This window comes from Phaenicophaeus curvirostris, chromosome 4, assembly GCF_032191515.1.
Source record: "Phaenicophaeus curvirostris isolate KB17595 chromosome 4, BPBGC_Pcur_1.0, whole genome shotgun sequence".
Classification (NCBI taxonomy): domain Eukaryota; kingdom Metazoa; phylum Chordata; class Aves; order Cuculiformes; family Cuculidae; genus Phaenicophaeus; species Phaenicophaeus curvirostris.
In genome coordinates this window covers 20708391-20732852 of record NC_091395.1, presented here as the reverse complement: position 1 = coordinate 20732852, position 24462 = coordinate 20708391, and the positions used below count along the sequence as shown (strand labels likewise).

General features: G+C 39.8%; 1 protein-coding gene across 3 annotated transcripts in view; it reads left to right on the top strand.

Moving 5' to 3' along the window:
* TECRL (trans-2,3-enoyl-CoA reductase like) overlaps positions 1–24462 on the top strand; it is a 63352-nt gene that overhangs the window by 13183 nt on the left and 25707 nt on the right. For all 3 annotated transcript variants that reach the window (XM_069855458.1, XM_069855456.1, XM_069855457.1), the window contains exons 2-4: positions 1454–1505; positions 20513–20557; positions 21801–21904. In XM_069855458.1, coding sequence (XP_069711559.1) covers positions 1454–1505; positions 20513–20557; positions 21801–21904 — 201 coding nt within the window. The remainder of the gene's footprint in view (positions 1–1453; positions 1506–20512; positions 20558–21800; positions 21905–24462) is intronic.

The following is a 24462-nucleotide window of genomic DNA, read 5'->3' as shown; positions in this document are numbered from 1 at the left end:
TTTTCTTACATGAGTATTTCTCCAGATTTATTCTTTTCATCAAAACAATCTGTGTTAAGGTGTTGACTGACCTCTACCAGCAGAATCTCTTAGGTTTTCTACTTTTTATGCATGGCGACTGTCACAACTCACTAATATCACTAATAAGTAAAATAGATGAATTTCATTATTCACATTTGAGATAAGTAGGGATACAGGCTAACGATGGTACCGAGACATAAGCAAGTTTCAGTAAGTCAATTAATGCTTAAGTGTGTGAGTTCTAATGCAATGAATGAGGAATTGGATTGCCTAGCAAACTCCACCTTTAGGTGGGAAGAGGTATACAAGCTTCTGCAGAGCAGAACTGTTGGGCCCCTGTGTAACTGTCAACGAGTCTATGCCAGGAAACTGTTGCATTCTAGTTAGACTGAGGGAAGCTGCAGAGAGGGTGAACCAGGTGATCAGTGCCCAGACAGAGAAACTGGTGCCATGGCTGCTTCTCTCTCAGTTTGAAGAAATTCTGCTGCTCCCCAAGGGTTTCGTATATATCACCACTACTTGATTCTGGTGTTATCTTATGCTGCATAGGTGACTAAAGTCTCCAGGGAACATAGATTTCTGCATTCTGCTGTCTGACTGCAGCAATGAGTTCTCTTCCTAGAGCCAAAGCAGATCCCTATGCTTAAGGCACAGTTCAATTTACTTCTCAGTCTCTGTGCTTAAATGAACAATATGGAATATAAATCAGTGTCAACTGTAAAGGGATGGTCTTGTTAAGACTAGATTTTGCCTTTTACTACCTTGATCTCAAGTTCAACATACTACTTCCTGATGTGTTCCATTGTCTTCCGTTGTAAATGCAAGATACTTCTAAGTCTTTCACTCTAGTAAATTCTGTGTTTCTAGATACTTTGTACGAAGTGTATTAAGAAATCAATATACATAATAAAATAGAGCCTAAAAGGCCTCCACACGGCCATCCAACACTGTGACACCTGAATTGCTTCAGTGCACATGAACAACAGCATGCAGAAACAAACTCATTTCAGGCAGAAAAACCGGAACATGCCACCTTTGCTACTGGTTTCTCAGGAAAACTCTTTCATGTTTCTAAGAGCCAGACCTGAGGATGCTTGAACCTAACTTTAGAGGTAGTCCTTCAAGTTGTCTCACTAGTTTGATCTTGAAGACAATTATTGCCTCAAGCAGGGCCAACAGCTTTTCTTCTTGACCCTTGAGATTTTACTTTTCCATTAGGCAAACAGAGGTAGTCCAGGTAATGAATAAATCAAATGTGGACAATTGTTAATAACTTATCAACATGTGAGAGTGAATTTGCTGATTTGCTTCATTATTGACTAAGGAACTTGCAGACAAATAGAATCATCTCTTCATTAGAGGAGGAAAGAAGGGATTCCAGAGTGAAGAAGACAGAAAAATTAATCTGCATGCATTTTGCTTTCTTTTCCAGTTGCCTCCATCATCTACTCTTCTTGATGTGAAACATAAATTTCACAAAGCATGTAAGTACTATGGCTGGCAAGCTGAAGGCATGGTTAGAGGCCTTGCAGCTTGAAGAAATTGTCAAATATATTTTTCATGAAATCCCACATGAAAGCTGAGACTGGCTTGACAGCTCCAGTGCTAAATAAGAACAGTGTTTGGGCTAAGGTTCTGCTGTAGCCATCACAGCTGTGAGAGGCTGGAGGGAGAGGACTCCATAATTTATCACTGCCAGCCTGTGAGGGGCAATACTTTTCTATCCTCTTTTTAACATCACACAGTACTCATTCATAACCATGACTGCATTTTTCCTCACAGTCTTATACTAGATAAACTTTGATGACATAAAACTGCTTCAATCTGGCCATAAACAGACAATATAGACTAAGTAACTACTGCATTAGGGAGCTCACATGCAGAGTAATTTATTGACTCGTCTGTGGTGGAACAGGCAATCTGAGAGGCTTCCCAACTGACCGTGTCCAGCTCCTTAATTGTCAGGGCAACCTCCCTCTCTTCTAGTACCAATTTTTCCCCATGTCCTTGAGGAAAGAATAACGCAGTGGGTAGTGATTTTTGCACACACAGACTGCAGATATGGACATTGTACATGAGAAAAGAGAACAATCATTCCTCTTTTCTTCCTGTCAGAGAACACAGCAGTATTTCTAGATGATTCCATTCTGCCTTCTCCTAGCCACACACCTCCAGCCTTTACTAGAGTGAGGTGGCTTGGAAGGTATGCAAGCAAGAACATTGAAATTAGCCGAGCGCCGAAGTTTGATGGGATTTACTGTTATCCGCTCATTGACATTGAGGATTGTGGGAACTGGGACCAAACATACCTGAAACCTACAGGATGTATATGTGTGTATAGTGTGCCTTGAGTTCTGAAATGCTAAAATCCTGCTGTATCTGCATTTGTAGACAATCTAACTGTGCCACCCTTACTCCTAGACTGAGAAATTTTTCTCTCACTCCAGCTTTTTGGAAGTAGAGTGCTGCTTGCAGTACTGTGGTATGAGGACTGGTAACCTCGAGTGTCACTCACATTTGAGATGTGCAGGTCGGTGCAAGGCCTGTTATCTTGAACTAGACTTCTTTGTACTACAAAGATATATAGTTGAGTAGAAAAAGATGCACAAGAATTGAGAATTGGAAGAGAAGACCAGAGAAACTCAAATTAGGCATGAGGTATTTTGTTCCAAGAGGCAGGATTTTTTACTGTTGGAGTAAGCATCTTAGATGACGGAGTTTCATTATTTTTACAAGAAAAGAGGCAACTAGAGGCTAGATGCCTGAGTTCAGAGTAGGGTAAGTAGAAGAAATATAATTTCATAGAATTTTATAAAACACTAAAGCTGAGGGCTTCTGTCATTTGCACAAACATTCAGGTGATGAAGCAAAAGGCTGTTGACCTGACTGCTCCAAACTCACTTGTTTTCGCTCCATGGAGGGGTTTGCAAAATGTAAAATGGCAAAAGTTCAAAAATCCCACAGCTGAATATGAAAAGATTGAATGCATAAGTTTTAATATTTCAGTAAGAGTATGTCCTCTGATCAGTTTGTGAAACACTGTGCATTTCTGCCTAGCGTCTCTTAAATAAACTGAGAATAGATTGTTATCAGTGCAGCTTGAATCAGTTGAAGGTCACTGACATAGAGGTTTATTCCAATTTAACTGTAACAAGGTCTTTAAAAGATATGAGCTAAAATGGTACAAGTCTGTGTATAAGCCATTTTAATGTTTACAGATTTAGAGGTACTTTTCTCCTCAAATACTCCCAGTGATTTAAGTGCAGCTGAGTAAAAGGAAGACAGTGAGCAATACAACAAAGCACAATGCAAATTGTAAACTGAAACTCTGTCAGTACAGCGTTTTACAGCATATGGAAGGACTGGCGTGTGCTTTAAATGCTTTTTCAGTTTTCAGTGTTTTAGTTCAATTCCCACCATTCACAGGAGCATGCTGTGTCAGTGTCCTGTGTCTTTTCTTCCCATTCCAGCTCATTGCTTTGATCTCTGTTTTCCAGTTCAGACTAGATGTTTCTGCCTCACGAGGTTCCCCCCTCTTCCTCAAGTAATGAACCTTCCCTTTTTTCTCTTCATATGGTTTGGAGGATGACAATTTACAGAACACAGTTCTATTAGGCAAGAGCTGAGAAGAGGCTGAAGCTGATCTGTGGATGAGTTTGGTTAGCATGCTATTTTGTACTAGCTCATGAATTCTTTTCTGTCATTTTGTGTGTGCCACACTCACGTGTACCCCTATAATCTTTTGCTAAAATACACTTCTGTGCATATACTCTTACAGTCTCACTGTCTTCATACATTCTCCTTTGATCACCCATGCAATTAAGCTTTTGCCTCAGCTGGTATCTTGTCAGCCCTTCAGTGAGAGAAACCCCTGTATAGCAATTTCACAAGCATCATCTCTGTCACTGATCAGTTTTTGCTGCCTGATTCAAGAAAGGAGGAAAAAGACTCAATTATGAATTGCAGCACAGGAGGTGATTAATCATTAAAATGAAAGAATTGGATGCACATGGCATATAACATGTTGCTGCTCAGTAGCTTCTGAGTCAGTCAACTATTAATGTGGATCTGTGTTTATATGAAAGGCAGAGTATGGACTTAGAAATCCAGGAACAAATACTGAAATACTCTTCAGTCCTCAGTTCAGCAAAATTGTCTCTAATGCAATCCTGGGAAAGCCTAACCCTGTGCTTTCTGTGGCACTGACTTCGGGGGTGCAATCCCAGTTTTATCACAGGAGATTTGGGGATCTATGAGTTCTTAGTGGAGAATAAACATTTAAGAAAAACTGCCACTTCCATGGGAATTCAAAAGCTTTCTCCAGACAGAAGATGGATGTTTGGAATCAGCCCGTGGCTCCTGTAGCTACTGCTCCTGGCAGGGACTGGCTGCACCAGCCAGGGTTAGCACAAAACTGCAGCTTCCCTGTTGCGGCCTTCCAGCCATCAGCTCCACAGGGGCTTTCTGCAACAGATGTTATATCCAAGCTGTCACACTTAATAGCAAATATCATACCTGCCCACCATGAATCTGTCTAATCCTTTTTAAACCTACTTACGACTTTGACCTCAGGAAAATCCTCTGGGAGGAAGTTCCACAAATAGATGTGTTGCAGACAAAAAAAATCCCATGTTCCATAGTGGCATCATACAAATGTCTACACTTCTCCTGTTTGATGTTTTCTACCTGAAATTGAGTGGCAGTTGAGTGCTTGGGTGTTACTGGCCATCACACTGTACTATTTAAGGTATGGCCAAAAAAACCTTGCTGTGCACTTTGTGGCTTTGATACTATTTCCATCATTCCTTTGGCTAGGTGGCAAAGGTGGAATTAAGTCAAAACCTAATTGTATAAGAAGGAAGCCTTTCTTTACATTTCTCAATTGCACATAATGAGTTAGGTACTTGGTGTTTTCTTTATCTGGAAAGATTATATTTTTAACAGGGAAAGAAATACCTCATAGGCTAAACTTCACAACATCTTGTCCTTGAGCATAACTCTTCAGCTTTAATTTATTTTTATCTGTGCAAAATGTATTGGACTGGTGAGGGAGGAAATCTTACAGACAGAAAATGAAAAACTGTAATAATAATGCTAATTCAAGTATCACATAACTAAAATAAAATATCTCTAGAACAGGTCATATAGTGCAGTCAGTGATCATTAAATATTTTCAAGGTTACCACACAAACGTTGCTGAGAAAAGCTTTTGAAAGAAAACGAAGAACAGAAAGGCCGGGGAGTGGGGGGGGAGGGGAAGATCTCAGCAATGCTATAATAAACTCAGGGATGCAACCTTCTCCACAAGGAGGCAGTACAACGAGAGCTACTCTTTGAAGTCAGAAGACTGAGGCCAGAAATTGCTCTCCAGGTGAAAGGAGCAGGCAGGAAGGGAATGGCAGATGGGAGGAGGGCTGGTGACGGATGGAAGAAAAAGGAAAGTTTAAGAAAGAACTGAAAACATCACCTGAAGAATAACCTAGTTTGCAGAGGGGAATGAGATGCTCAAGGAATAAGGAGTACTACAAGCTAACAGCTGTCCCAATAAAATATTAACTTCTAATCCTTTAGCTCCATAATTGCAGCCCTCACCCCATGTAAGCTAATAGGTGTTACGTGCAGTATTAAAAATAAGCAATGTCAATAAATGTAAATCATTAGGAGAGAAATTGTCAGTAGATGGCACTCAAGAATAAATATTGTTATTTCTGGACACTGTGAAACTTCAGAAGTCTGCTACACGATCTTCTGACTGTTTCATACAGGTATCTCTATAGTGATTCTAAGAGTTACACTCCCTGGAACACCACTGAGGTATTTTCTCAGATCAGAAGATCCTGTGTAGGCCTTTCTAACATGCCATTTCACTGACTTTATCAAAAACTCTGTTGACTTTCAAGTGCCTTGAATAATATTTTTATTGCCTAGTGCAAGGAGATACCTTACAATCTGAGAGGACAAATATAAACAGAAGTACCATGTCACACAGTTATTTCCAGCTACATGGCAGGCCTCTGAATATTCTCCCTCCTTCCTCCCTGAAAATGACCTGTGACTGTCTCCAGTTCAGTGGAGTGAGAGTGGAAGGTGTCCTGTCAGAACGGTGACAGTGGGAAGGAGAGCAGCATTTTAAAACCAGCAGTTTATTGTTCACCCAAAACCCAAAAGCAGACCTTCAAAACACAGAATAATGGAAGTCAAGCTGACTTGGCAAAGAATCATAGAATGGTTTGAGTTGGAAGGGCCCTTAAAGATCGTCCAGTTCCTTTCCCATGGGCAGGGACATGCCCCACTAGATCAGGTTGCTCAAAGCCCCATCCAGCCTGGCCTTGAACACCTCCAAGGATGGGACATCCATGACTTCTCTGGACAACCTGTGCAAGTGCCTCACCACCCTCACAGCAAAAAAATTCTTCCTAGTATCTTCCTGACATCATCCCATCACTGCACTCCCTGATAAAGAGCCCTTCCCCAGGTTTCTTGTAGGCCCTCTTTAAGTACTGGAAGGCTGCTATTAGGTCACTCATGAGCCTTCTCTTCTCTAGGCTAAACAAACCCAGCCCTCTCAGGCTGTCCTCATATGGGAGGTGCTCCAGCCCTTGGATCATCTTTGTGGCCCTCCTCTGCTCTCCCTTGAACAGATCCATGTCCTTCCTATGCTGAGGACTCCAGAACTGAATGTAGTATTCCAGGTGAGGTCTCATGAGAGAGCTCATGTTGAGCTTTTGATCCACCAACAACCACAAGTCTTTCTCTTCAGGGCTACTCTCAGTCCATTCTCTGCCCAACCTGTATTTGTGCTTGGGATTGCCCTGACCCAGACGCAGGATCTTGCACTTGACCTCATTGAACAAGGAGAAGAATCTTTCACTACTTAAAGGTATTAAAGGTACTGAAAATAATCATTCAGTGGAGGAGTTCCTCTTTATTTTCTCCTTTCCAAAAAGTCTCCTAAGGTTTTTCATGCTCTGAATCAGCAACTTTCTTGTTTTTCATGACATCTGAGAAGAGGTTACATGATTCCAAGAGCAAGAGCTTAAGAAATAACTCCATATTTTGCCAGACCTGTGCTAAAATACAAGAGCTGGATGCAGACCTGTTGCTGGAAAAGATGACTGTTCATATTGCATTATGCAATTTTCTTCTAGAGGCTGACTGCGGTGTTAAACTGCAAGACTCAGAGAGGTGAGAAAGGATGCTGTGGGGATTAGTCATAAAGAGCTGTACCAGTGAGAACAGTGACTGCTAAGCCACTGCCTTACCTACCGGCTCTGTAAAATCAGGACTGTCTGATAACACAGTCTTGCTGAGAACCTGCAGTTCTTCTGATTTCTCCACACTGTCTATTACAGCTGGATGCTCAAGTTGAAGAAAGTTAATGAAATCTGTCAATTTTGATGCTTGTAGAGACTTATGTGCCTGATGAAACCACCTGCTGGGGACTCAGAAAAGCTGAATTATGCTATTTATGGCTTTCTCAAGATGACTTCATAGTCTTGGCCTGTCAATCAACCAGGAGACCTTCATGTGTCTCACAAACTGAAGACACTCAAATAAGTTATGTCTAGGGCATAGAGCCTTCCAGAGAGATCTTTCCTCTGCTGTAACATCAGGCTTTGAAAAACCCAAAATTTTGGAAAAAGGGTGAAAACCCAATCCCCCCATGAGTCACCTTGAGCTGAATGCACTCTCCAAACAGAAAGGCAGCTGAAAATCTATGGCTTTTAATCAGTGTCAACCTCCTTCCTCCCTGTTTTTATCCTAAGTAGCTCATGAAAGCCCAGAGTGACAGCTCAAATCTGTATAAGAATGAGTTTTCAAAGGGGCAGGTTATATGCTTCGGTGCAGGCTCTCTGACTGCAGAGCTTATAGCCCCCCAAATTACATCCCCAGTGCAGATTTGTGGAGTGCATTGGATTGGCAGTCACATCCAACTATTTTTTTCAATAGATTTTCCCCTCTCTGCATTCATAACAACTCAATTGTAAATTAACCATGAAGGCAAATCACTAGGGATGGGCAGTTATTGCAAAAGGGGACTAAGAAGTACAGTGATTTCATCTGGGTAAATTGCTCATTCATCTGTGTTGACTTTGTAAATGAAAATGAGTAGATTAGGAGGAGACATTATGATATCTATTTCCTCTTATATTTGTAATTTATTTTTCTTTTGTCTTAAGTCACACAACAGATAGTTATAGAAGACTAGTTTATGACAAATTTTAATATCTCTCAAATGACACAGTCCTAAACTCTTTTTACTTCTCTATGCCTGTCAAAACAGTGCAGTTTACTAGAAACTCTTGAATTTCTTACTCCCACAGTGAGGCTTATACTACTCTTTACTTTTTGTTTTGCACGGCTAAGCACAAAGTATGCCGCAATTCCTGCCACAAAACTCAAACCAGTCACTACCATCTTCCTCCTCTAGCTCAGAGATCTAATCTGTGAATAAATTGCTTCCTGCTTCTGCATGATGTGCACATCAGGATAGAGACCTAAATTCTTGCCTTCGGATACTGCTTCAGCTGCAAGGCCAATCTGTCCAGTAGACTTCATTTTTGATCTGCACAGGAAGACAGAAGGATGACCTCCTTTCAGCTTATTTGCGGCATATCTATACAAGAGTCTGTTGTTACAGATTTGCATGACTTGACTTTATGTCTCAGCTGTTCAAAATAATTGAAGTACACCTGTGAAAGCTGGAAATACTTTAATTTCTTTTGTAACAGCCAGTCACAAAATGAAAATGGTATTATTGATGTAACACAGTTAGAAGAAAGAAGAATCTAAACAGAGTTAGTGTCAGTATTTTCATCTTCAATGTGACTGAAAATTTACCTTATGCTTAGACCCCAAATCTCTCTTTTTTTCCCCGCACATTCTGCGTTGGAATTAGAAAGAAGAAATTCTGGCCAATGTTCAAAAGAGACAGAGAAAACATGGAGTTCTCCAGCTGCAGGCACAGTGGTGTAGGCATCAAGTAGCCCTTCAGAAGGTGCTGTGCATTTCACAGACACCATTTTGAATCCTGAGCTGTGGTCATACCCACCCCACATCACACCCCTAGTCAGGCTCTGACTCATGTATCTCTTGTTGACACTGCTAAAGCCCAGAACTTGTATTTGGATACTTCTGTCTGGGGCACTGACATCTAAATTCTTGCTCCGAACTATTGGACTTAATAAAGACAGCAAGCACCAGACTAGGTGCCCATAGTTCACTTTAGCTGAGCATTTGGATTTTGTTATAAATTGTGGAGAAAGAAATATTAAATAAGTCTGAAAAACATCTGATTAGGTATCCCTAGAGTTTTGAAATGTACACGTGTTTACGAAGAATATTTTCATTATGTACTGAATTAGGAGTCTATGATTCAGGTTTGGCTCATCCAGCATGTTTAGAAACAGTGCATCTAGTTACATAAGATCTTAAGCAAGACTTACAGGGTTCATATTTTCAAAACATTTTGGTCTTCTACAGATAACAGTAAAAAAAACAGGAAGCCAACTGGGATTTTTGAAGTCCCTGATTCACACTGAAATGAATGTGGTGTTTAAGACTTAGGTCTTTAGGCTTGATTCAAAACAAGTGGGAGTCATAATATTGACTAGGGTGAGTTTTGCACTAGACACTTTCACCCTTTCAAGGTTCATTTTCTTATCTATAAAATAAGAATTATTAAGATGTCATTCATCCATCTTGGAATCTTTTGTCTGTTTCAGATGTGGTCCCATAAGAAACATGGGGGACAAAGCATAACATAAATATGTGTCTAATGACCTATTGAACCACATGGAGTAAGTTGTCTAAAATACAAAAGCAAGACTATCCATTAAATGCCTATAGAGATTAATGAACTTCAGAAAACCCAGGAATATTTAAACTGGTAATGGAGAAAGTGAAAAGCACCTCAAAAAGTTTAATGGAAATTCACATTATTTCTCCTTATCTTTTTGGCAGCTGTTTTATCTGAAGTTACTCTGTTTCATTAGCAGGATTACAGATACCATTTCAGATGAGTAACTTAATACAAGAAAAGGCAGTGAATCTACTGAGATGTAGCTTGAAGCAGATCTGGCCCTCTCTGCTCTGTGGGATATTATACCCAGCTGAGATTTACAGGGCTTTAACAATGCATCACAAATGACATCCTCTGTAAACAACTGGAGAACAAATGTGAGATGATATTTTAATGCTTCATTAAGAAAAGGAAATTTCATATCTAGATTCTTTGCTTTTTTTGCCTTTTCAGTAGATATAATTGACAGATCTAGATGAGAAACACAAGGTTTGTTTATGATAATTGCCTATTATTAGTTACAATGTGTCTTATCTTACTGCCTGTGGCTCAGTTGAGAAAAGGACAGTGCAAGGCCCTACAGAAATAATCTAGGCCCTAAAGAATATCTAGTCTCAGGTAAAATGAAGAATAAAAGCCTGCTGTACTGTTAATAGAAGATGTCAAAGTTGTTTTGGTTTTTAAGCAACTCCTACATCAATTTAAACTTGAGAATTACATATTTGTCTGAAGAACAGATAGATTTCTAGTGCTGATCTGGTGTTCAGCAGATTCATATGGGCTTAATGTTCATTCAGGAATTAAGGTACTAAAAGCCACGGTGGCTCTTTATGATTGTGAAAAGCATCTCATGTCCTTCAATAAGGCAGATGCCTTTTGATTATAGTAGGGTCAAGATAACATCAGGCCTTTAAGTGTGCTCTGTGTCTACATCAGTATTTTCATAGGAGTCCCTGTGCTTTTGGACACCAGAGCTGGGCGGATGGCTTTACAGAAAGATCCTTGGCTTCCATGGGGCCAAGAGAAGGTGTGACCTAACATGTAACTGCAGTTCTGGAGGTAGGGAGGTAAGCAGGACAAGAGCAAGGGAGGTGGTTCAGACCTGAATTTGAAGGATGTCACCCTGGGATGGTGATTTGTTTTGTATTTGTTTACATGTGTGCTCACAGTCTTTCTCATATTTGTAACCTGTTTATATATTTATTTTCTGGTTTGAGTATGACAGGAAAGAAATCCTGGGAACAACCAAAATAAGAAAACTTTTAAACAAAACTTGATAATTGCCACATTTCAAGTTAATGAGAACAATGCATCAAAAGCAAGAAGCTGAATAAATGATTCACAGTAGAAATAACATGGTAGAGAGCACTTCTGCCTCTTTCTAAAAAGCCCCCAAACTGCAATGATGAAGAATATATTTGCTGTTGGAAATGATTCACCACTGAAATAATTAACGTACAAGTTATAAAGGATCTGCAGCTCATTCACAAGCTGTGCTAATGTAAAATGGGAGCTGGCCTTGTCCACTGCCATGCTTTCATTGCTGCTAATGGATGTAGTTCCCTTTGCACATCTACCTCTGTATTCTAGTCTTGCATTCAGTTATTTCCAGTCACCCAAACATGCTCTAAAAATTGTTACTGAGTGGCACAGAAATAGAATAAACAGAAGTTTATGACCATGATTTATTTGCTTTGAACAGCATATGTGGCTCTGGTTTAAATATATCCTAATGAGAAGGCAATTTTTTTTTAATATTCTGCCACTGGAGTGCAAGTTCAGAGTTCACAAATGGTCTAAATGAGTTGCAGCTATAGCATTTACAGAGGAAAATCAGTAGAGGTGTTCGAAGGCCATTAAACGTTTGACGTACAGATAGGATGAAACATCATTCTGTGAGTATGAGAATCAACATATTCACCAAGCAATACCACCATAATCAAGTCCCTTATGGCCGTGCCAATGTAACTGTGGAAAAGCAGTTTGTTGATCAGTTTTAAGCATGTTACACTTCTTTCTCCATGGCTGCCCCATGGCTGATGTGCAGACAACCTGCCTGGTCTCATTTCCTGCTAACAGAGCTTGGCATGGGGAATTCTGTGGTCTCTATGTGTGCTAAAGCATCACTCACATTGTGCACAGGAGGTCACCTGGAATCAATCATGTTTACTGTTTATCCTCATAATGTCTCTATTTGCTGGAAAGGCACTGTAGCCTTGTGTCACAGTAGGGGAACTGCAGTATGCCGAGGAAAAATTATTTGTCCTCTGTTGTAGAGCTGAGATGGCAAGAGTAGTTTCCCAAGCCTCGTGGCAGAGCTTCTAAGGCACTGAAGCTTCTAATTAAGGCACTGGGATGGGGAATTAAACCAGCTCAAATAAGCTTCTCCCAGGAAGGACATGGGAACATGACTGAGCCCCTCAGGCTCACATGCTAGTGTCTGATCTGCTGCCAAAGCAGGGCAGTTCTATGCTGCATTTCCTCATCACTCATGGAGAAATTACAATGTAGTCCTTTTATTAGTGGGCACAAATTTTTAGCATGAATTTACCAATGAATTTATGAGAAGTTAATTTATACGAAGGAAGAAATCATCCACATTCAAATGTGTTCAGTTAATTGTTGATGGTCATCACTAGATACAAAAAACTGTATTGCTATTAGGGATTGGTAAGGGAATGCATCCTGATTAGATTAGAAGCTGGAGAGACCACTGTCTCCTGGACAGTCAAATACTGAGAGAAAATTATACTTCATTACAATGTTTATTAGCTAATTGACTAAGGAATGTTTTTAAATAAACATAGCTAGAGCACAGTGTAGAACTCTTCTCTGCCCAGTACATTGAGGTGGAGGCACAAATGAGCTTTTGAGACATCTTTGCCATATTGGGTGTGATTGTAGGACCACTGGGTACTTTCTGATGCTGGAACGAAAATCAGGTGGGTCCAAAGCCTGCTGTAATGTACTCCGGCACTGCACCATATTCAGATAGTATGCAAGCAGTGCAGGATAAAATAGCGACCGCATCAGTTCTCCCCTCTCTGCCCCTTATGCAGCTCTGTGGAGTGATGCTACCTAAATGAGCTTAGCAATAGTGTTGATTACAGCAGTATCCAAACAAGAGATTTTCAAAGTGTGGAGATAATGTTCTGTGTTACCAGTGTTCTAAAACACAGTGCATCACACATCATCTTCATTGCAAGGCACAGCACTGATTATTCTCTCAGAACCTGGCACAGGCTGCACATGAACCAAGATTGTGAAAGCAACATCATTTTAAAACAGGCCATTATACCTAATTGCTCATGTTTTCTGAGACCACAAGGATGGTCAAATACCTGTGTTCAAATGCTCTGCTTTGCTGCCTATCAAACCCTTGTCTGAGTTGTCTATTGCCATACCAGTAAAAGTATTTGAGCCAATAAAGATTCAGATAGACAGCAACAGATTTCTTGAAACACCAGACATTAAAGATGCATGCTTAAAAATCCTATGTTAGAATATGGACAGGAATATAGAGAAGGAAAGATATTTTTAGTTCCTGAAAGATGTATTTAGTTTGTCAAATGTGTGTTGCTTAACGCACAGTTTCTCATGTTTGGGTCACCCTTTGTATGAAAGCTTCTCTGATGGAGTATATTTAGGAAGAGTATTCTACTTAAGTTGTCACGTTCCCCCGATACCTCAGCAGCTATCTTTATTACCCTTTCTGAATTTGTAGAGAGAGGAGAATCAAAGACAAAGGTAACTGCCAGAATATAGATCCTCAATCAACATATATTACTCATCTCTCTTTTAATCAGGGTTGGCATTTCAGAGTCAGAAAACAGCTGTCTGCAAGTATAAAACAAACTCAGTGCTATTTTAGTGTGTAGATCATGGGACACAGTCCTCCTTGGGGGCCCTTGGTCAAAAGACTCCTCAAAACGACTACACAGAGTCCAGCTTCACTGACTAGCTTGCCCACCCACCCTGTGCAGTGACAGTGCATGTCTCCTAGCAGTGCTTGTGTGCCACGCAGGTAGTAAAGGAAGCACAAAGCCCAGATGTGGGGAGCCAGCCCTGCAGACATGCTGCTCTGGGCCAGGAGGTGTGTATATGTCCCACTGCTGCAACTGGGCACTTGCAGCCTGACTACTGTGCCCTGCAACATCACGATGCATTCAGCACCTCCTCAGTTCCTTAGGTTTAGGGTTTAATCCTTAGGATTAAGAGTATTCCCTTTTGGGAATGTTGCTTCAAGCTCTGGGCTCCTCAGAATACCTGGTTTCTTATTTCTCTATAGTCTCCTCTATTGTTGTTATTAATGAAATAAAAGATGAGCTTCATTCCCTTACCCTTCTCTTGCCTGCGCATATTAATTTAGATACAAATCCATGCAGAAACTTCAAAATTAATTATATTCTCTGCAGCAGGTAACATGGAAAAACTATAAATGCGCAGGACTGGAAGTGGAAAGGAGAAAGAAGGTAGAAAAAATATTAAAGCATGCATCTAGGTGTTGCATGCTTACTTACATTTAGTTTCTGATGCTTTTTGTCTGTCAGAATTTCCACAGTTGCTTTCAGTGTCAAGCTATTTCAGGAGGAAAATTGAAAGCTTAATCTGCTAGTGACATAAATTGACCTCTAAATGACAAATAGTATTCTGTTTACCGCTAATGACAATTGATCTTCATTAAGAAAAACTATGCTGACTTGTAAGAAATTTTATCCATTACTCTCCAAACACAATAAAGCTCAAGTCTGAGGATTAATTTTCAGGGAAAAAAAGGGGGGAGGTGTTCTCTTCCTCAAGGAATTCAAGCATTCAATAAAAATACAAGCAGGTGAATTTGTGACCCAAGGTGCAGTGCAGTTTCACAGGCTGGAATTCCACATCTGAGCACAGTTACAGCATATTAACTACTCCCAGAAACCAATGTAGGGACAAGGCTACCCTGTTTGCCAGATCTTAGGCAAAGAGAAGAAAAATTCTGACACTTTAAAAGGGAGTGGCTGAAGGCATTGTGTGCAATAGAACACTCTGCTCTGAAAAACTTTCTGGATCAGGGTTTGTGGGCTTCAGTGGAAGTGCCAGTGTCATAGTTACATGACTTCAGGAAAAAGTAGATGCGCATGACTTTAAGCATTTAAGGTCAGTGGGAACAATCAAATGGACAGCTAAAAAGGAAGCATTTAGCCAGACACATCATCAGTCTGGGGCTTATTTGCTTAGTAGTTTTGTGGGATGTGCGTGCTGTTCTACCCCTTGGCCAGACCCTGTCCTTGGTATCGCTGGTCTCAGCCAATGCACACTGCTTGCTCTCCCTATGCAAGCAGTGTGGCTGTAGTTAGATGCATTCATGTAATAGCATAAAAAACAGAACAACACAAAACAAAAAAACAAAAACCAAAAAACCAAAAAAGCCAACAGAAGAAAAAAAAAGGATGCTTTTGCTCCTTTTTCAAAAGAAAGTCATTAAGAAAGGGGTTATTTCTGTCCCCATAGCAACTAGAAGTCAAGGTGCCATTGTAAAACACAAGGCCAGAGATCTTCCCTGTAGAGCTTACAAACTAAGGAAATCACAGAAAATAGTCAGAGAAAAAAACTGATGAAGAAAAGAGATTTATCCCTGGGTATGAAGGTATTAAAACTAACATAAATTCCAATATCCTGATGAGATTTTATTGAACAGGACACATTGATTTGCTCTTTCCCATGTCTTCCCATAAAAACATGGATCTAGTTCAAGACTTTGGTTCCGGTGTTTAAATATTCTGATAGAACATATCGAAGGTCCTCCTATAGGAAAAGGAAAAAAAGCCTAGCTGAACAGTCCCAGATCCAGCAAATGCCTTCTCAAAGCCATTCCTATGCCCTAAAGACTTAGAGAAAGGTGGAAGCAGCATATACTTGATAGCCTGCCCCTTGCAAGCTCGTCTAGGCTCAGGAGCTCAGTACAGTGTCAGGCCAGTGCAGTTGGGCAGTACTTAAAGGTGATCTGGCTAGAGCTGGTCTGTCTGTGCTAGCCAGGTGATTGTGCTGGCACTTAGTGGGTCGAAGCAGTAGAACTTCTTTTGGTCTTTGACCAGACGAACCTTTCAGGTGGGGCCCTGCGAAGAGATGATGGGGCCTTGCTTGCCCCAGCCTTGCTGCTGAGAGCTGCGATTCTTTAACTGGGCTGATTGTTCAGTTTGCAGTACTCAGCAGCTGTCATTTATTATAGTGAAGGCTAGCATAGTAAGTAATAGTTTCAGATAGTTTCTCTCTTGGTCATGTGGCCCAGCTTAGTTTTACTGTGGTTTCTTATGTATGCTTTGCTTACTGCCATCATGCTCAGGAGTCACTGAAGTGCAAAGTTAGCACAATAAGTCCCACAGCCTTTTCTTTAAAATAAAAGCAGAAAGCAACAGCTTCACATCATTTCAACATCTTTCTTTCCTGCTGTCAGCTCAGTGAAGCAAGGGTATGCAAACTTCACTCCAGAAAAGGCTGCAATTGTCAGCACGGTGATATCTCTGTCTATTCTTGTTTTCTCAGAAGCAGTCCCAAGAATGCTCAAACATGCTTGCTGAAACCAAGAGAAATAACACTTATGACCATTGCTGTTCAAGGTCGCAGATGTAGAACAACTGTATTTGTTCAATATTTACTTATCAAGGAAAGATCTCGGATAATCTGTGTGTCGATATGTCTATCTGTCTCTATATGTTATGCACACACATACCATCCTCACACGAACTAATATGCGAGTATGTCCTAGCAATGTCTTCTTTTTGCTATGTAGATAGCAAAACTGATGTCTGATTAAGGTGGTGGAATGCATTTAATCTGTGCTTAGTTCACATGAGCAAGACCTGTTACATTTCTCAGCTGATGTGTAACATTTCGTGATAATATAAGACATATTGGTACCGCGGTTTCTAGAATTTCCTGTATTTCTGCAAAAACATGCTGCTGCTGATTGATTATAGTAATTTTTTTGTTCATATCATCCTTTTCATATCACAGCAGGTATTGTTTGTAATTATTACAGCTATTTGTTATGAGAGATGCATGGGTGGTGAAATACAATGAGAAGCTAACAATTTAAGTGATAATAAAATTAGCTGAATATGGAAAGTCAGTCTGCTAATTATCTGTGCCTGTCAGGTCAGTTTTACATTTCTTAGACTCCTCCCTCCCCAGTGGAAGAGCTGTTGCAGAAATGCATTCTAAGGAACATGCTGAATTTCCCAGCAAGAAAGGTCTTCATCACGTTACGCCTTTGCCTTCATATGCTTTCTTGTAACTTCATAATTACTTTGTGACAAACAGGCATTTGATTGTATAATTTACTATAGAACAGGCAGCACACTAAAGAATTTTTATGGAAGGTTCTTTATGAAACAATAAAAATTAGACTGACTCCTTCTACTTCATACCTATTGGAAAGTACCTAGAATTTTACATTTCTTAGTTGTGAAATTTTTGAAATCTTTTGTGATATTTAAGTGATGAAGCACACATTAAGGTCAATTTGAATCATGGATAGAAAATATCTTTGGACATTTTTAAAACTGCATGTGGATTTATATAACTGTCCCCAGTTCCTGTGATTGTCAGCTGATTAAATTATTGAAATTTTAGGATAAATGCAGTGAAAAAAACTCCAAAACCCTGGGCGAGCAGCAGGACCAGTAGAACTTGGTTTTCTGTGCGTCTTTGTATAGTGGTATTGGCAAATGGGCATAGAATAGAGGCTGTCATTTTATCAAGTATTTCTATGGTTCTTTTATAGCATTACATGTCCTTTTTATACCCAGTATTAACAGTTGCTTTCAGAGTTGGTTATGGTCAAATTAAAGGAGACTGTCAGTTTTTATATATCCTGTCAGTTTGCTTATGTTTTAATTTTTGTTTTAAATACTGGCAGGTAAAACAAATAACCCATCCAAAATAGTTTTTCCTTATGTCGATTTTTAAAGAAATTATTAAAAATAAACCTTGAGTCACTTTCTAAGAAAGTACCATCCTGTGTTGAATTATTTTTCTTTAGAAGTAATAGCATTAAATTATTTTAAGTTTAATAATCAAACAGCAGATGGAAAAAACAGGAAGGCATTTCAATTCCTGTCCAAACATGCTGTAAAAAAAGGAACCTGCATGTTCTACACAAATGCTAAAAATCTAAGAAATGTGATGGAGAAACCACAATACTGGTTAATTAACAAAGGATATAATATTGGATAAATAGACCTGTGGTTTGTATCATGGTGGCCATTCTTTTTTTCTGGTCAGCCAAAATCTGCTTTTTGAAGTCAAAACCGGTCTGGAATATAAGTGGGCTGAAATGTTATTTTTAAAAATTTGTTCCAAGTGTGAATTGTATAGCCGAAACCATAATCCTGCATAAGGGAGCTGAACAGCTCTGCTGATCACAGAGAATACGTAGAGACTGTGACCTACTGAGTACCATGTGGTTAGAGCTCTGATGCATCATCACAATCACAAGAATAAATTGGGAAGTTAATCCTGCTAAAGTCTGTGGCCAGTAAATGTGGAAACTTTCATGTCCAGACTAAAACCAACATATTTACAAATAGCAATGTGTTTGGACTTTGTCCTCAACTCCATTTGCACAGCATTTCCACTTGACATTAGCTAGTGTTCCCCCTGCCATAGCAAGAGCTGGGAAGGAACATCCCAGGAGCTAATTCCTCATATCTCCAGCAAAATATGCACAGTACTCCAGGGCTGATCTGGAAACCAGAGACACAGTGGTGTGATAACAAGGTCACTGCAGGCAAGCAGCAGGAGAGGCACATTTCCATCTATCTAAATCTTTCAGTATGTTTGAACATAATAGTGTGCTGAGGCTAAAGGGCTGTAAATGTGGGATGACGTACTTAAGCTTACAACCTCTGTTTGCCCTTGTGATGATTATGATCCATACCTAAAAGCACATTGCCACAGTATAAGGTAAATTGTCCTTTATTGAAACATACTGTAATAGGGGAGGGAGGATGGAGAAGATTCCAGTTTAACACAAATACATTGCAATTCAGGCTCTCAAATAACTATTGATATCTGCTGTCCTGGAGCAAATCATATCTTTCTTGACAAGTCAGACAGCTGCTCTTTCTCTAACTTTCTTTTGTTATCTTTAATAGCCATGGATTGTTGTGATACCTTGAACAAAATGTTTGCAACTTACTTGATGCAAGGCTTACCTCCTACTATTAACCCTGCTTCATGGGTTCATCTAATGCCTGCACATATTGTGTACAGGTACTCTTCTGCTCCTGCTGGCAGCCGGTGGGGTGAACAATCTTTCCTGATCATCATGAAGTGCAGTTAAGGTAGAAGAAGCCTCCAGAGTTTATCTGGTACAGGCTGCTGCTCAGAGCAGGGTTAACCTTCAAGTCCTATAAGATTGCCCAGGGTCTTCTCCAACTGAGGCCACAGTCTTTGTGAAGAATTTTTTTTCCCCATTTCTTTATGGTATAGGAATACTGGTATCATAAATACAGGAATACTAACAATTGTAAGATAGGTCTAAAGAAAACCATAGTTCCATTTGACTAATTTCACCCACACTTTGAACTGAAAAGATAAAACAAATCTCTTTCAAGTTATCAAGTATCCTAAGGTGTGTTAAAGGAGATAAAGACAAATGCAGTAGAAATGGCTGGGAGTGGTGATAATGCAGCTGTTCCCTTGCTTTCCTCTGCCAGATTTTGCTGTCCCTACATCTCAGTCAACACCATGGGCTGTGTAAGGTCTCCCTAGGCTGCTCCAGATCAGTCCAAGAAACCTTCAATAGTAAACCGAAGTGTGTATGTGGGCTAGGTGAAGTTATGTGTCTTTGTGATGCAAAGGAGGAGTACTTATATTGTTCATTCAATCAGCACAGCCTTCTGCTTAAAGGCACTATAAATAGCTGGACAACTTAACAGTTTGAACAGCTACAATCCCTTCTGCAGTCTTTCTCTGGTAATTACCCACTTGTCCTGCCACTGAGAGCAACAAATGCAGTTGTACCCTTTTGAACAAACTGATTGGTTTCTGTCCAAAATCATCAAAAAGCACATAGCCACAACTGCCAACTACTATTGTGCATTTAGAAGCAACCTTTAAGATAGCTAATTTAAAAATCTGCTTCTAGGGAACATCCTTAAGTCGATGGTTATCATGGAAATCATAAACAACTCAGAACTAGCTATGTGGGTGCCTCTGCTATTTGTGTATCTATTTGCCTGATTAATCCATGATTAAGAACTAGTGCTAGCTGTACCTCCCTGTTCAGGTTTTATATTACTAAGTGGGAAAAACCTAACACTTTGGACCAGATTGTAGAACAAGCATAATTTTGGAGGGAAGGGCAAGATGGACACATTTAGTATAGAGCTTTGGCAAATATAGCAATAAACAGAGTCCTCTTTATACTTCACAGTGGTGCACATACACACCCATTTTTAGTGTGTTGATTCAGCCTTGAAATTGGCCTTTTCAACACTCAAGTGGGGAAAAGGGATTTATGCTGTAATGTGTGTATTATGAGGTTGTCCTAGCTCTCTTGTGTTCTTCTTGTACGGCTGAGACTGAAAGAGGATTTTTTTTTAATCTCACATTTTTAGCTATTAGCTAAAAAGAATACTAAGAGAAAGAGAAGTGTAGATCCTCCACCATAAAATTAACTGTCATGCTTTGTGACTTGAACAGGTCCCCAGTGGTACCCTTCCCGTGTTGGCCTGCAACTAGAACGCAGTAAGTATTCATATAGTTGAATACACCCACCTAACATCTTACTAATCCTCTGGCAAGTTCTTTTCCTAATGGTATTGTTCTCTATATATGTATTATTGGGTGAACTGTTAGCGTTTTTTCATTAATTGATGTAAGTGATTAACTTATTAGCTTTCTCATTAATAAAGGAATCTAATGGTTTTCATAACTACTGAGTAATAATATTTCAGAATATAGTATATGATCAAAAAATGAAGACAAAGCAATTTAAAAACCATTCACTCTATTTCCTTTCTGACTGCATTATCTATTTTAATACTTGCTCACAACCTCAGCAGAAGATGCAGCTGGCTGCAGGCGGCAGCCTCTTTTTTGTGCCAGTACATGGTGGACATGGCAGTAGAAGATGAAGCTTCCATGGACTGTGTGGCATTTGGTCTGTGGACCCACAGTATTGTAGAGACCTAGAAATGAGGGCTCAGCACCTGGTAGAATTTAGCACCCTCACTGATTTAAACAGTCAACAAACATATTGAAAGGGAGATGCAACACAGAAAATGGAAAAGAAAAAAGAAGCGTTGCAGCCATGGCAACACCTCATGCCAGTAGCTGTTGAGATTTCCTAATATCCAGCTCACTGCCTTTATAAAAAAACACAATTGGGTATTGCCGTTTTATGTCTCTGTAGAGTCTCAGAACATCCACACTAGAAGGAGGTGACACAGAATACTGTGAAAAGTAATGTAATGCTCAGTTATGCCTGGTCTGCCTAGATCGGACAGATTACAAAGAAATCTTGGACTGAGGGCCTTTGCCCAAGAAATTGTGTTCATCATGACAGTGCCACCTATTGTAAAATAGTCTGAGAATACAAACATTTCAGCAAAAGATATCAGTGAGGGAGACACTGCATGACATTGACTTTCCAATTAGTCTGGCAAGACAGAACAAAAAGTTGCCTATGAAATCGCTTGTCTGATTACGTGGCATGTTTGTAATACTGTAGATTAACAGTGATAGCATTGTAACAATTGCTGTGAATTGCCACCCAGTGTCATGTCAGCCTAATGCTTTTCTTAAAATGAGATAATAACTGTCATAGAAATGCTCTAAGTTGCTAAAATTAATAAGCACTAGAAAAGCAAATATCAATACAAGTTGAGCCTACATTTTGACCACTAGCAGGGCAGCCTCCACGTTATGCTGAGTATTTGAGAGGATGCCTGTTGTTCATGCCATCTCCTCTCCCTTTTTGACATTACAGATGGGCCCTATTTGAAAGATTCCATTAACATTCAAAGCCTTGCTGTTTCTTCCATCATTACACTGTATTTTACAGACCTAGGTCAGCAGGTCGGTTGGACCACAGTAAGTATGTCCTTATAACTATCAACATGATACATCTTAATGTACAATATGTTTTAGCATCACATTACTCCAACTTCCTCAGCCTGTCCTTCCATATGTCAAATAGTGTAAATACTTTATCAGCCCTCAAAACAGAATTAAATGGATAGTAAGCCAAGTTTTTAATGTGCTAACTCTGACATACAGTTAAAGTTTAGAAGGTACACATAACAATATTGCCTGAGGAAAAAAAAACCCCGATTTTTAAAAACAGTTTTAGCCTATCTATGGTTCATATGCCTGTATAGGATCTGTAGCCAAATATATTCATTTGTCACAAGGCTCCTCATGTTTGAGAGTGGAAGGATGTTAAAAAGGAACATAGATTTCTGGTAATTCTGTTTCTAATGCAGGAAAATTATTGGATGGGATTGTTTTACTCTTTGTCCACTCAAAAACCAGTTCTGAAAGTGGTGAGGCCAAGTATTCCAGGCAGAAGATACCTGGCCAGTCTCAGGAGTCACAAAACTTTTGGATCTTTTTGTAAAACAAAAGCATTCACCATGATCAACAACACATTTCTTATGCTGTAGTTAGATCCACAGCCTGATTTTACTTTTGTTCTCAGTTTGACTTCAGTTATTTTCCTATAAGCAGCTGTAGGAAGGTTAAGGTGGTAGAAGAGAGGCAGCATGTTCCACTGAAATGGGGTTGTAGGGAACTTTAACTTTACAGGCTTATCTGTGCAAGAAGGAAGTAAAAGACTGAACCTTCTCACAGCCCAAAGACAGAACACAATGGAAAGGTTTGAAAGGATAGTGAAGGAATGGGAAATAAGACCTTTACAATGTCCTCCAGCAGGCAGAGGTGGTGGAGCTGAAAGTAATCTCACTACTAGACTGACCTAACTTTTGCTGCAGTTTGGATGTAGTGCATTAGCTGGAGTAACACACAAACGATATCTGTATCTCGGATAATAAGATTCACAATTCCTATACTGATGAACATGAATAGGACAGAACTACAGTTTTGTAAGAGGCATAAAAGCCATGGTAAGATAATTCATAGCAATGGAAAACAAATGGCCAGTTGCTTGCAATTCCTTTAACGAAGCAAGTGAGTTTTGCTTACTGGCATCATGGCTGTAGGCCAACAGATTCCACTCTTCACAGGGAGTGACCACGAGACCCACTGATAATCTCCTGTCCTCCAGGTCTTTAAGCAACTTGCAGAAGATAATATTATTTCTCCTCTCCAGTGGGTCACTATGGCCTAGGAAGATGTATCTCTGTGTATACGAGATACATAGAATGGCCATGCTATTTTACAGGTCTTTATCTGTTAAATATTACATGCAAGTGGACGTTACTGTTGGAATTGCCTTTGAATTTAAGAAAAGTCACCTTCAGGGTCAGCACTGTAAGATTACATATCCATCTCATGTGCTTAAGCTCACATGCACTTCTGTCTTTCCAGGGAAGCAGATAGCCCCTGGCAGCACAAATTCTACCTGTTTTAGACACCTATGAACAAGAGCATGACCTTCTCAGATCTAACACCAGGACCCAAATCTCCAAGTGCTGACAAGCAGTTTATTTCAGTGGATTTAGAGTAATTTATACTGTGTGACTTATCCATTTCAATAGAGGTCTGCGAGTCTACCAAGGCTGAGGCTGCACCCCACTAATTCCCACGCTGATTAGTGGCCTACTGGGGCCACACTCATTAATGCTATTTGGTGTCCTGTTTCTTCCTCAACCCATCCCACCACCTCTCAACCATGGCATTTCTTTGCAAAGCAAAATTGCAAGCAGTGCAGCCTCCTGTTTACTGCAACTAAGTAATTTGCAAGAACTTTGTTTATTGTCTCTTTTCCCGGTGGTTTATGTAGCCTAAATTGTAACATAACTAAAGCTTAATATCCCATGATAAATAGTGCAGTTATGACTAGGTGTTGATACTGCAGGCAGTGGCTTTTTTATGATTTAATCTGTGTGTGCAGAAAGTTGACTCCACAAGTTTCTGAATATTCATCTTATCCCATTTTGTTCCATGTTTTAAATTACCTCCATTCTCAGTGGGAGAAATCTTCTTAGCCACATCATTTAAAAAGTCAAGAGATTTTTATATTATATAAAGTCTGCAGCAATAGAGAAAAAAATCATAAAATATTCTGTTTAACAATGGCAATCAAGAATGCATTTGTACACAGAATGTATAGCTTAACTGATATTTTTACTGTGCCAAGAGCTCCCATTCTCCCATCCCCCTTGATGAGAAGTGTTTAAAATTCCCACCACAGGAGTGATGGGTTTTATTTCCAATGTCTGTCAAATCTGGGGCACAGGCATGTTTGACAGAGACCTTTCTTTACCTATTGCGACGTGGCATATGACTTCTTGAAACACGGCTCGCATTTTACTGTTAAGAATGTGTACTGCTTCTGTAGTGAAAAGGCAAAAGAAAACCATTCTTCCTGCTCAAATTCAGACTTACATTAAAGCTTTCCTGATTTAAGCAGTGACGGCAATTTCTGTTTTACCAGCTTCTCTTGTCTGGTTGCTACCCAGGCAGGCTAC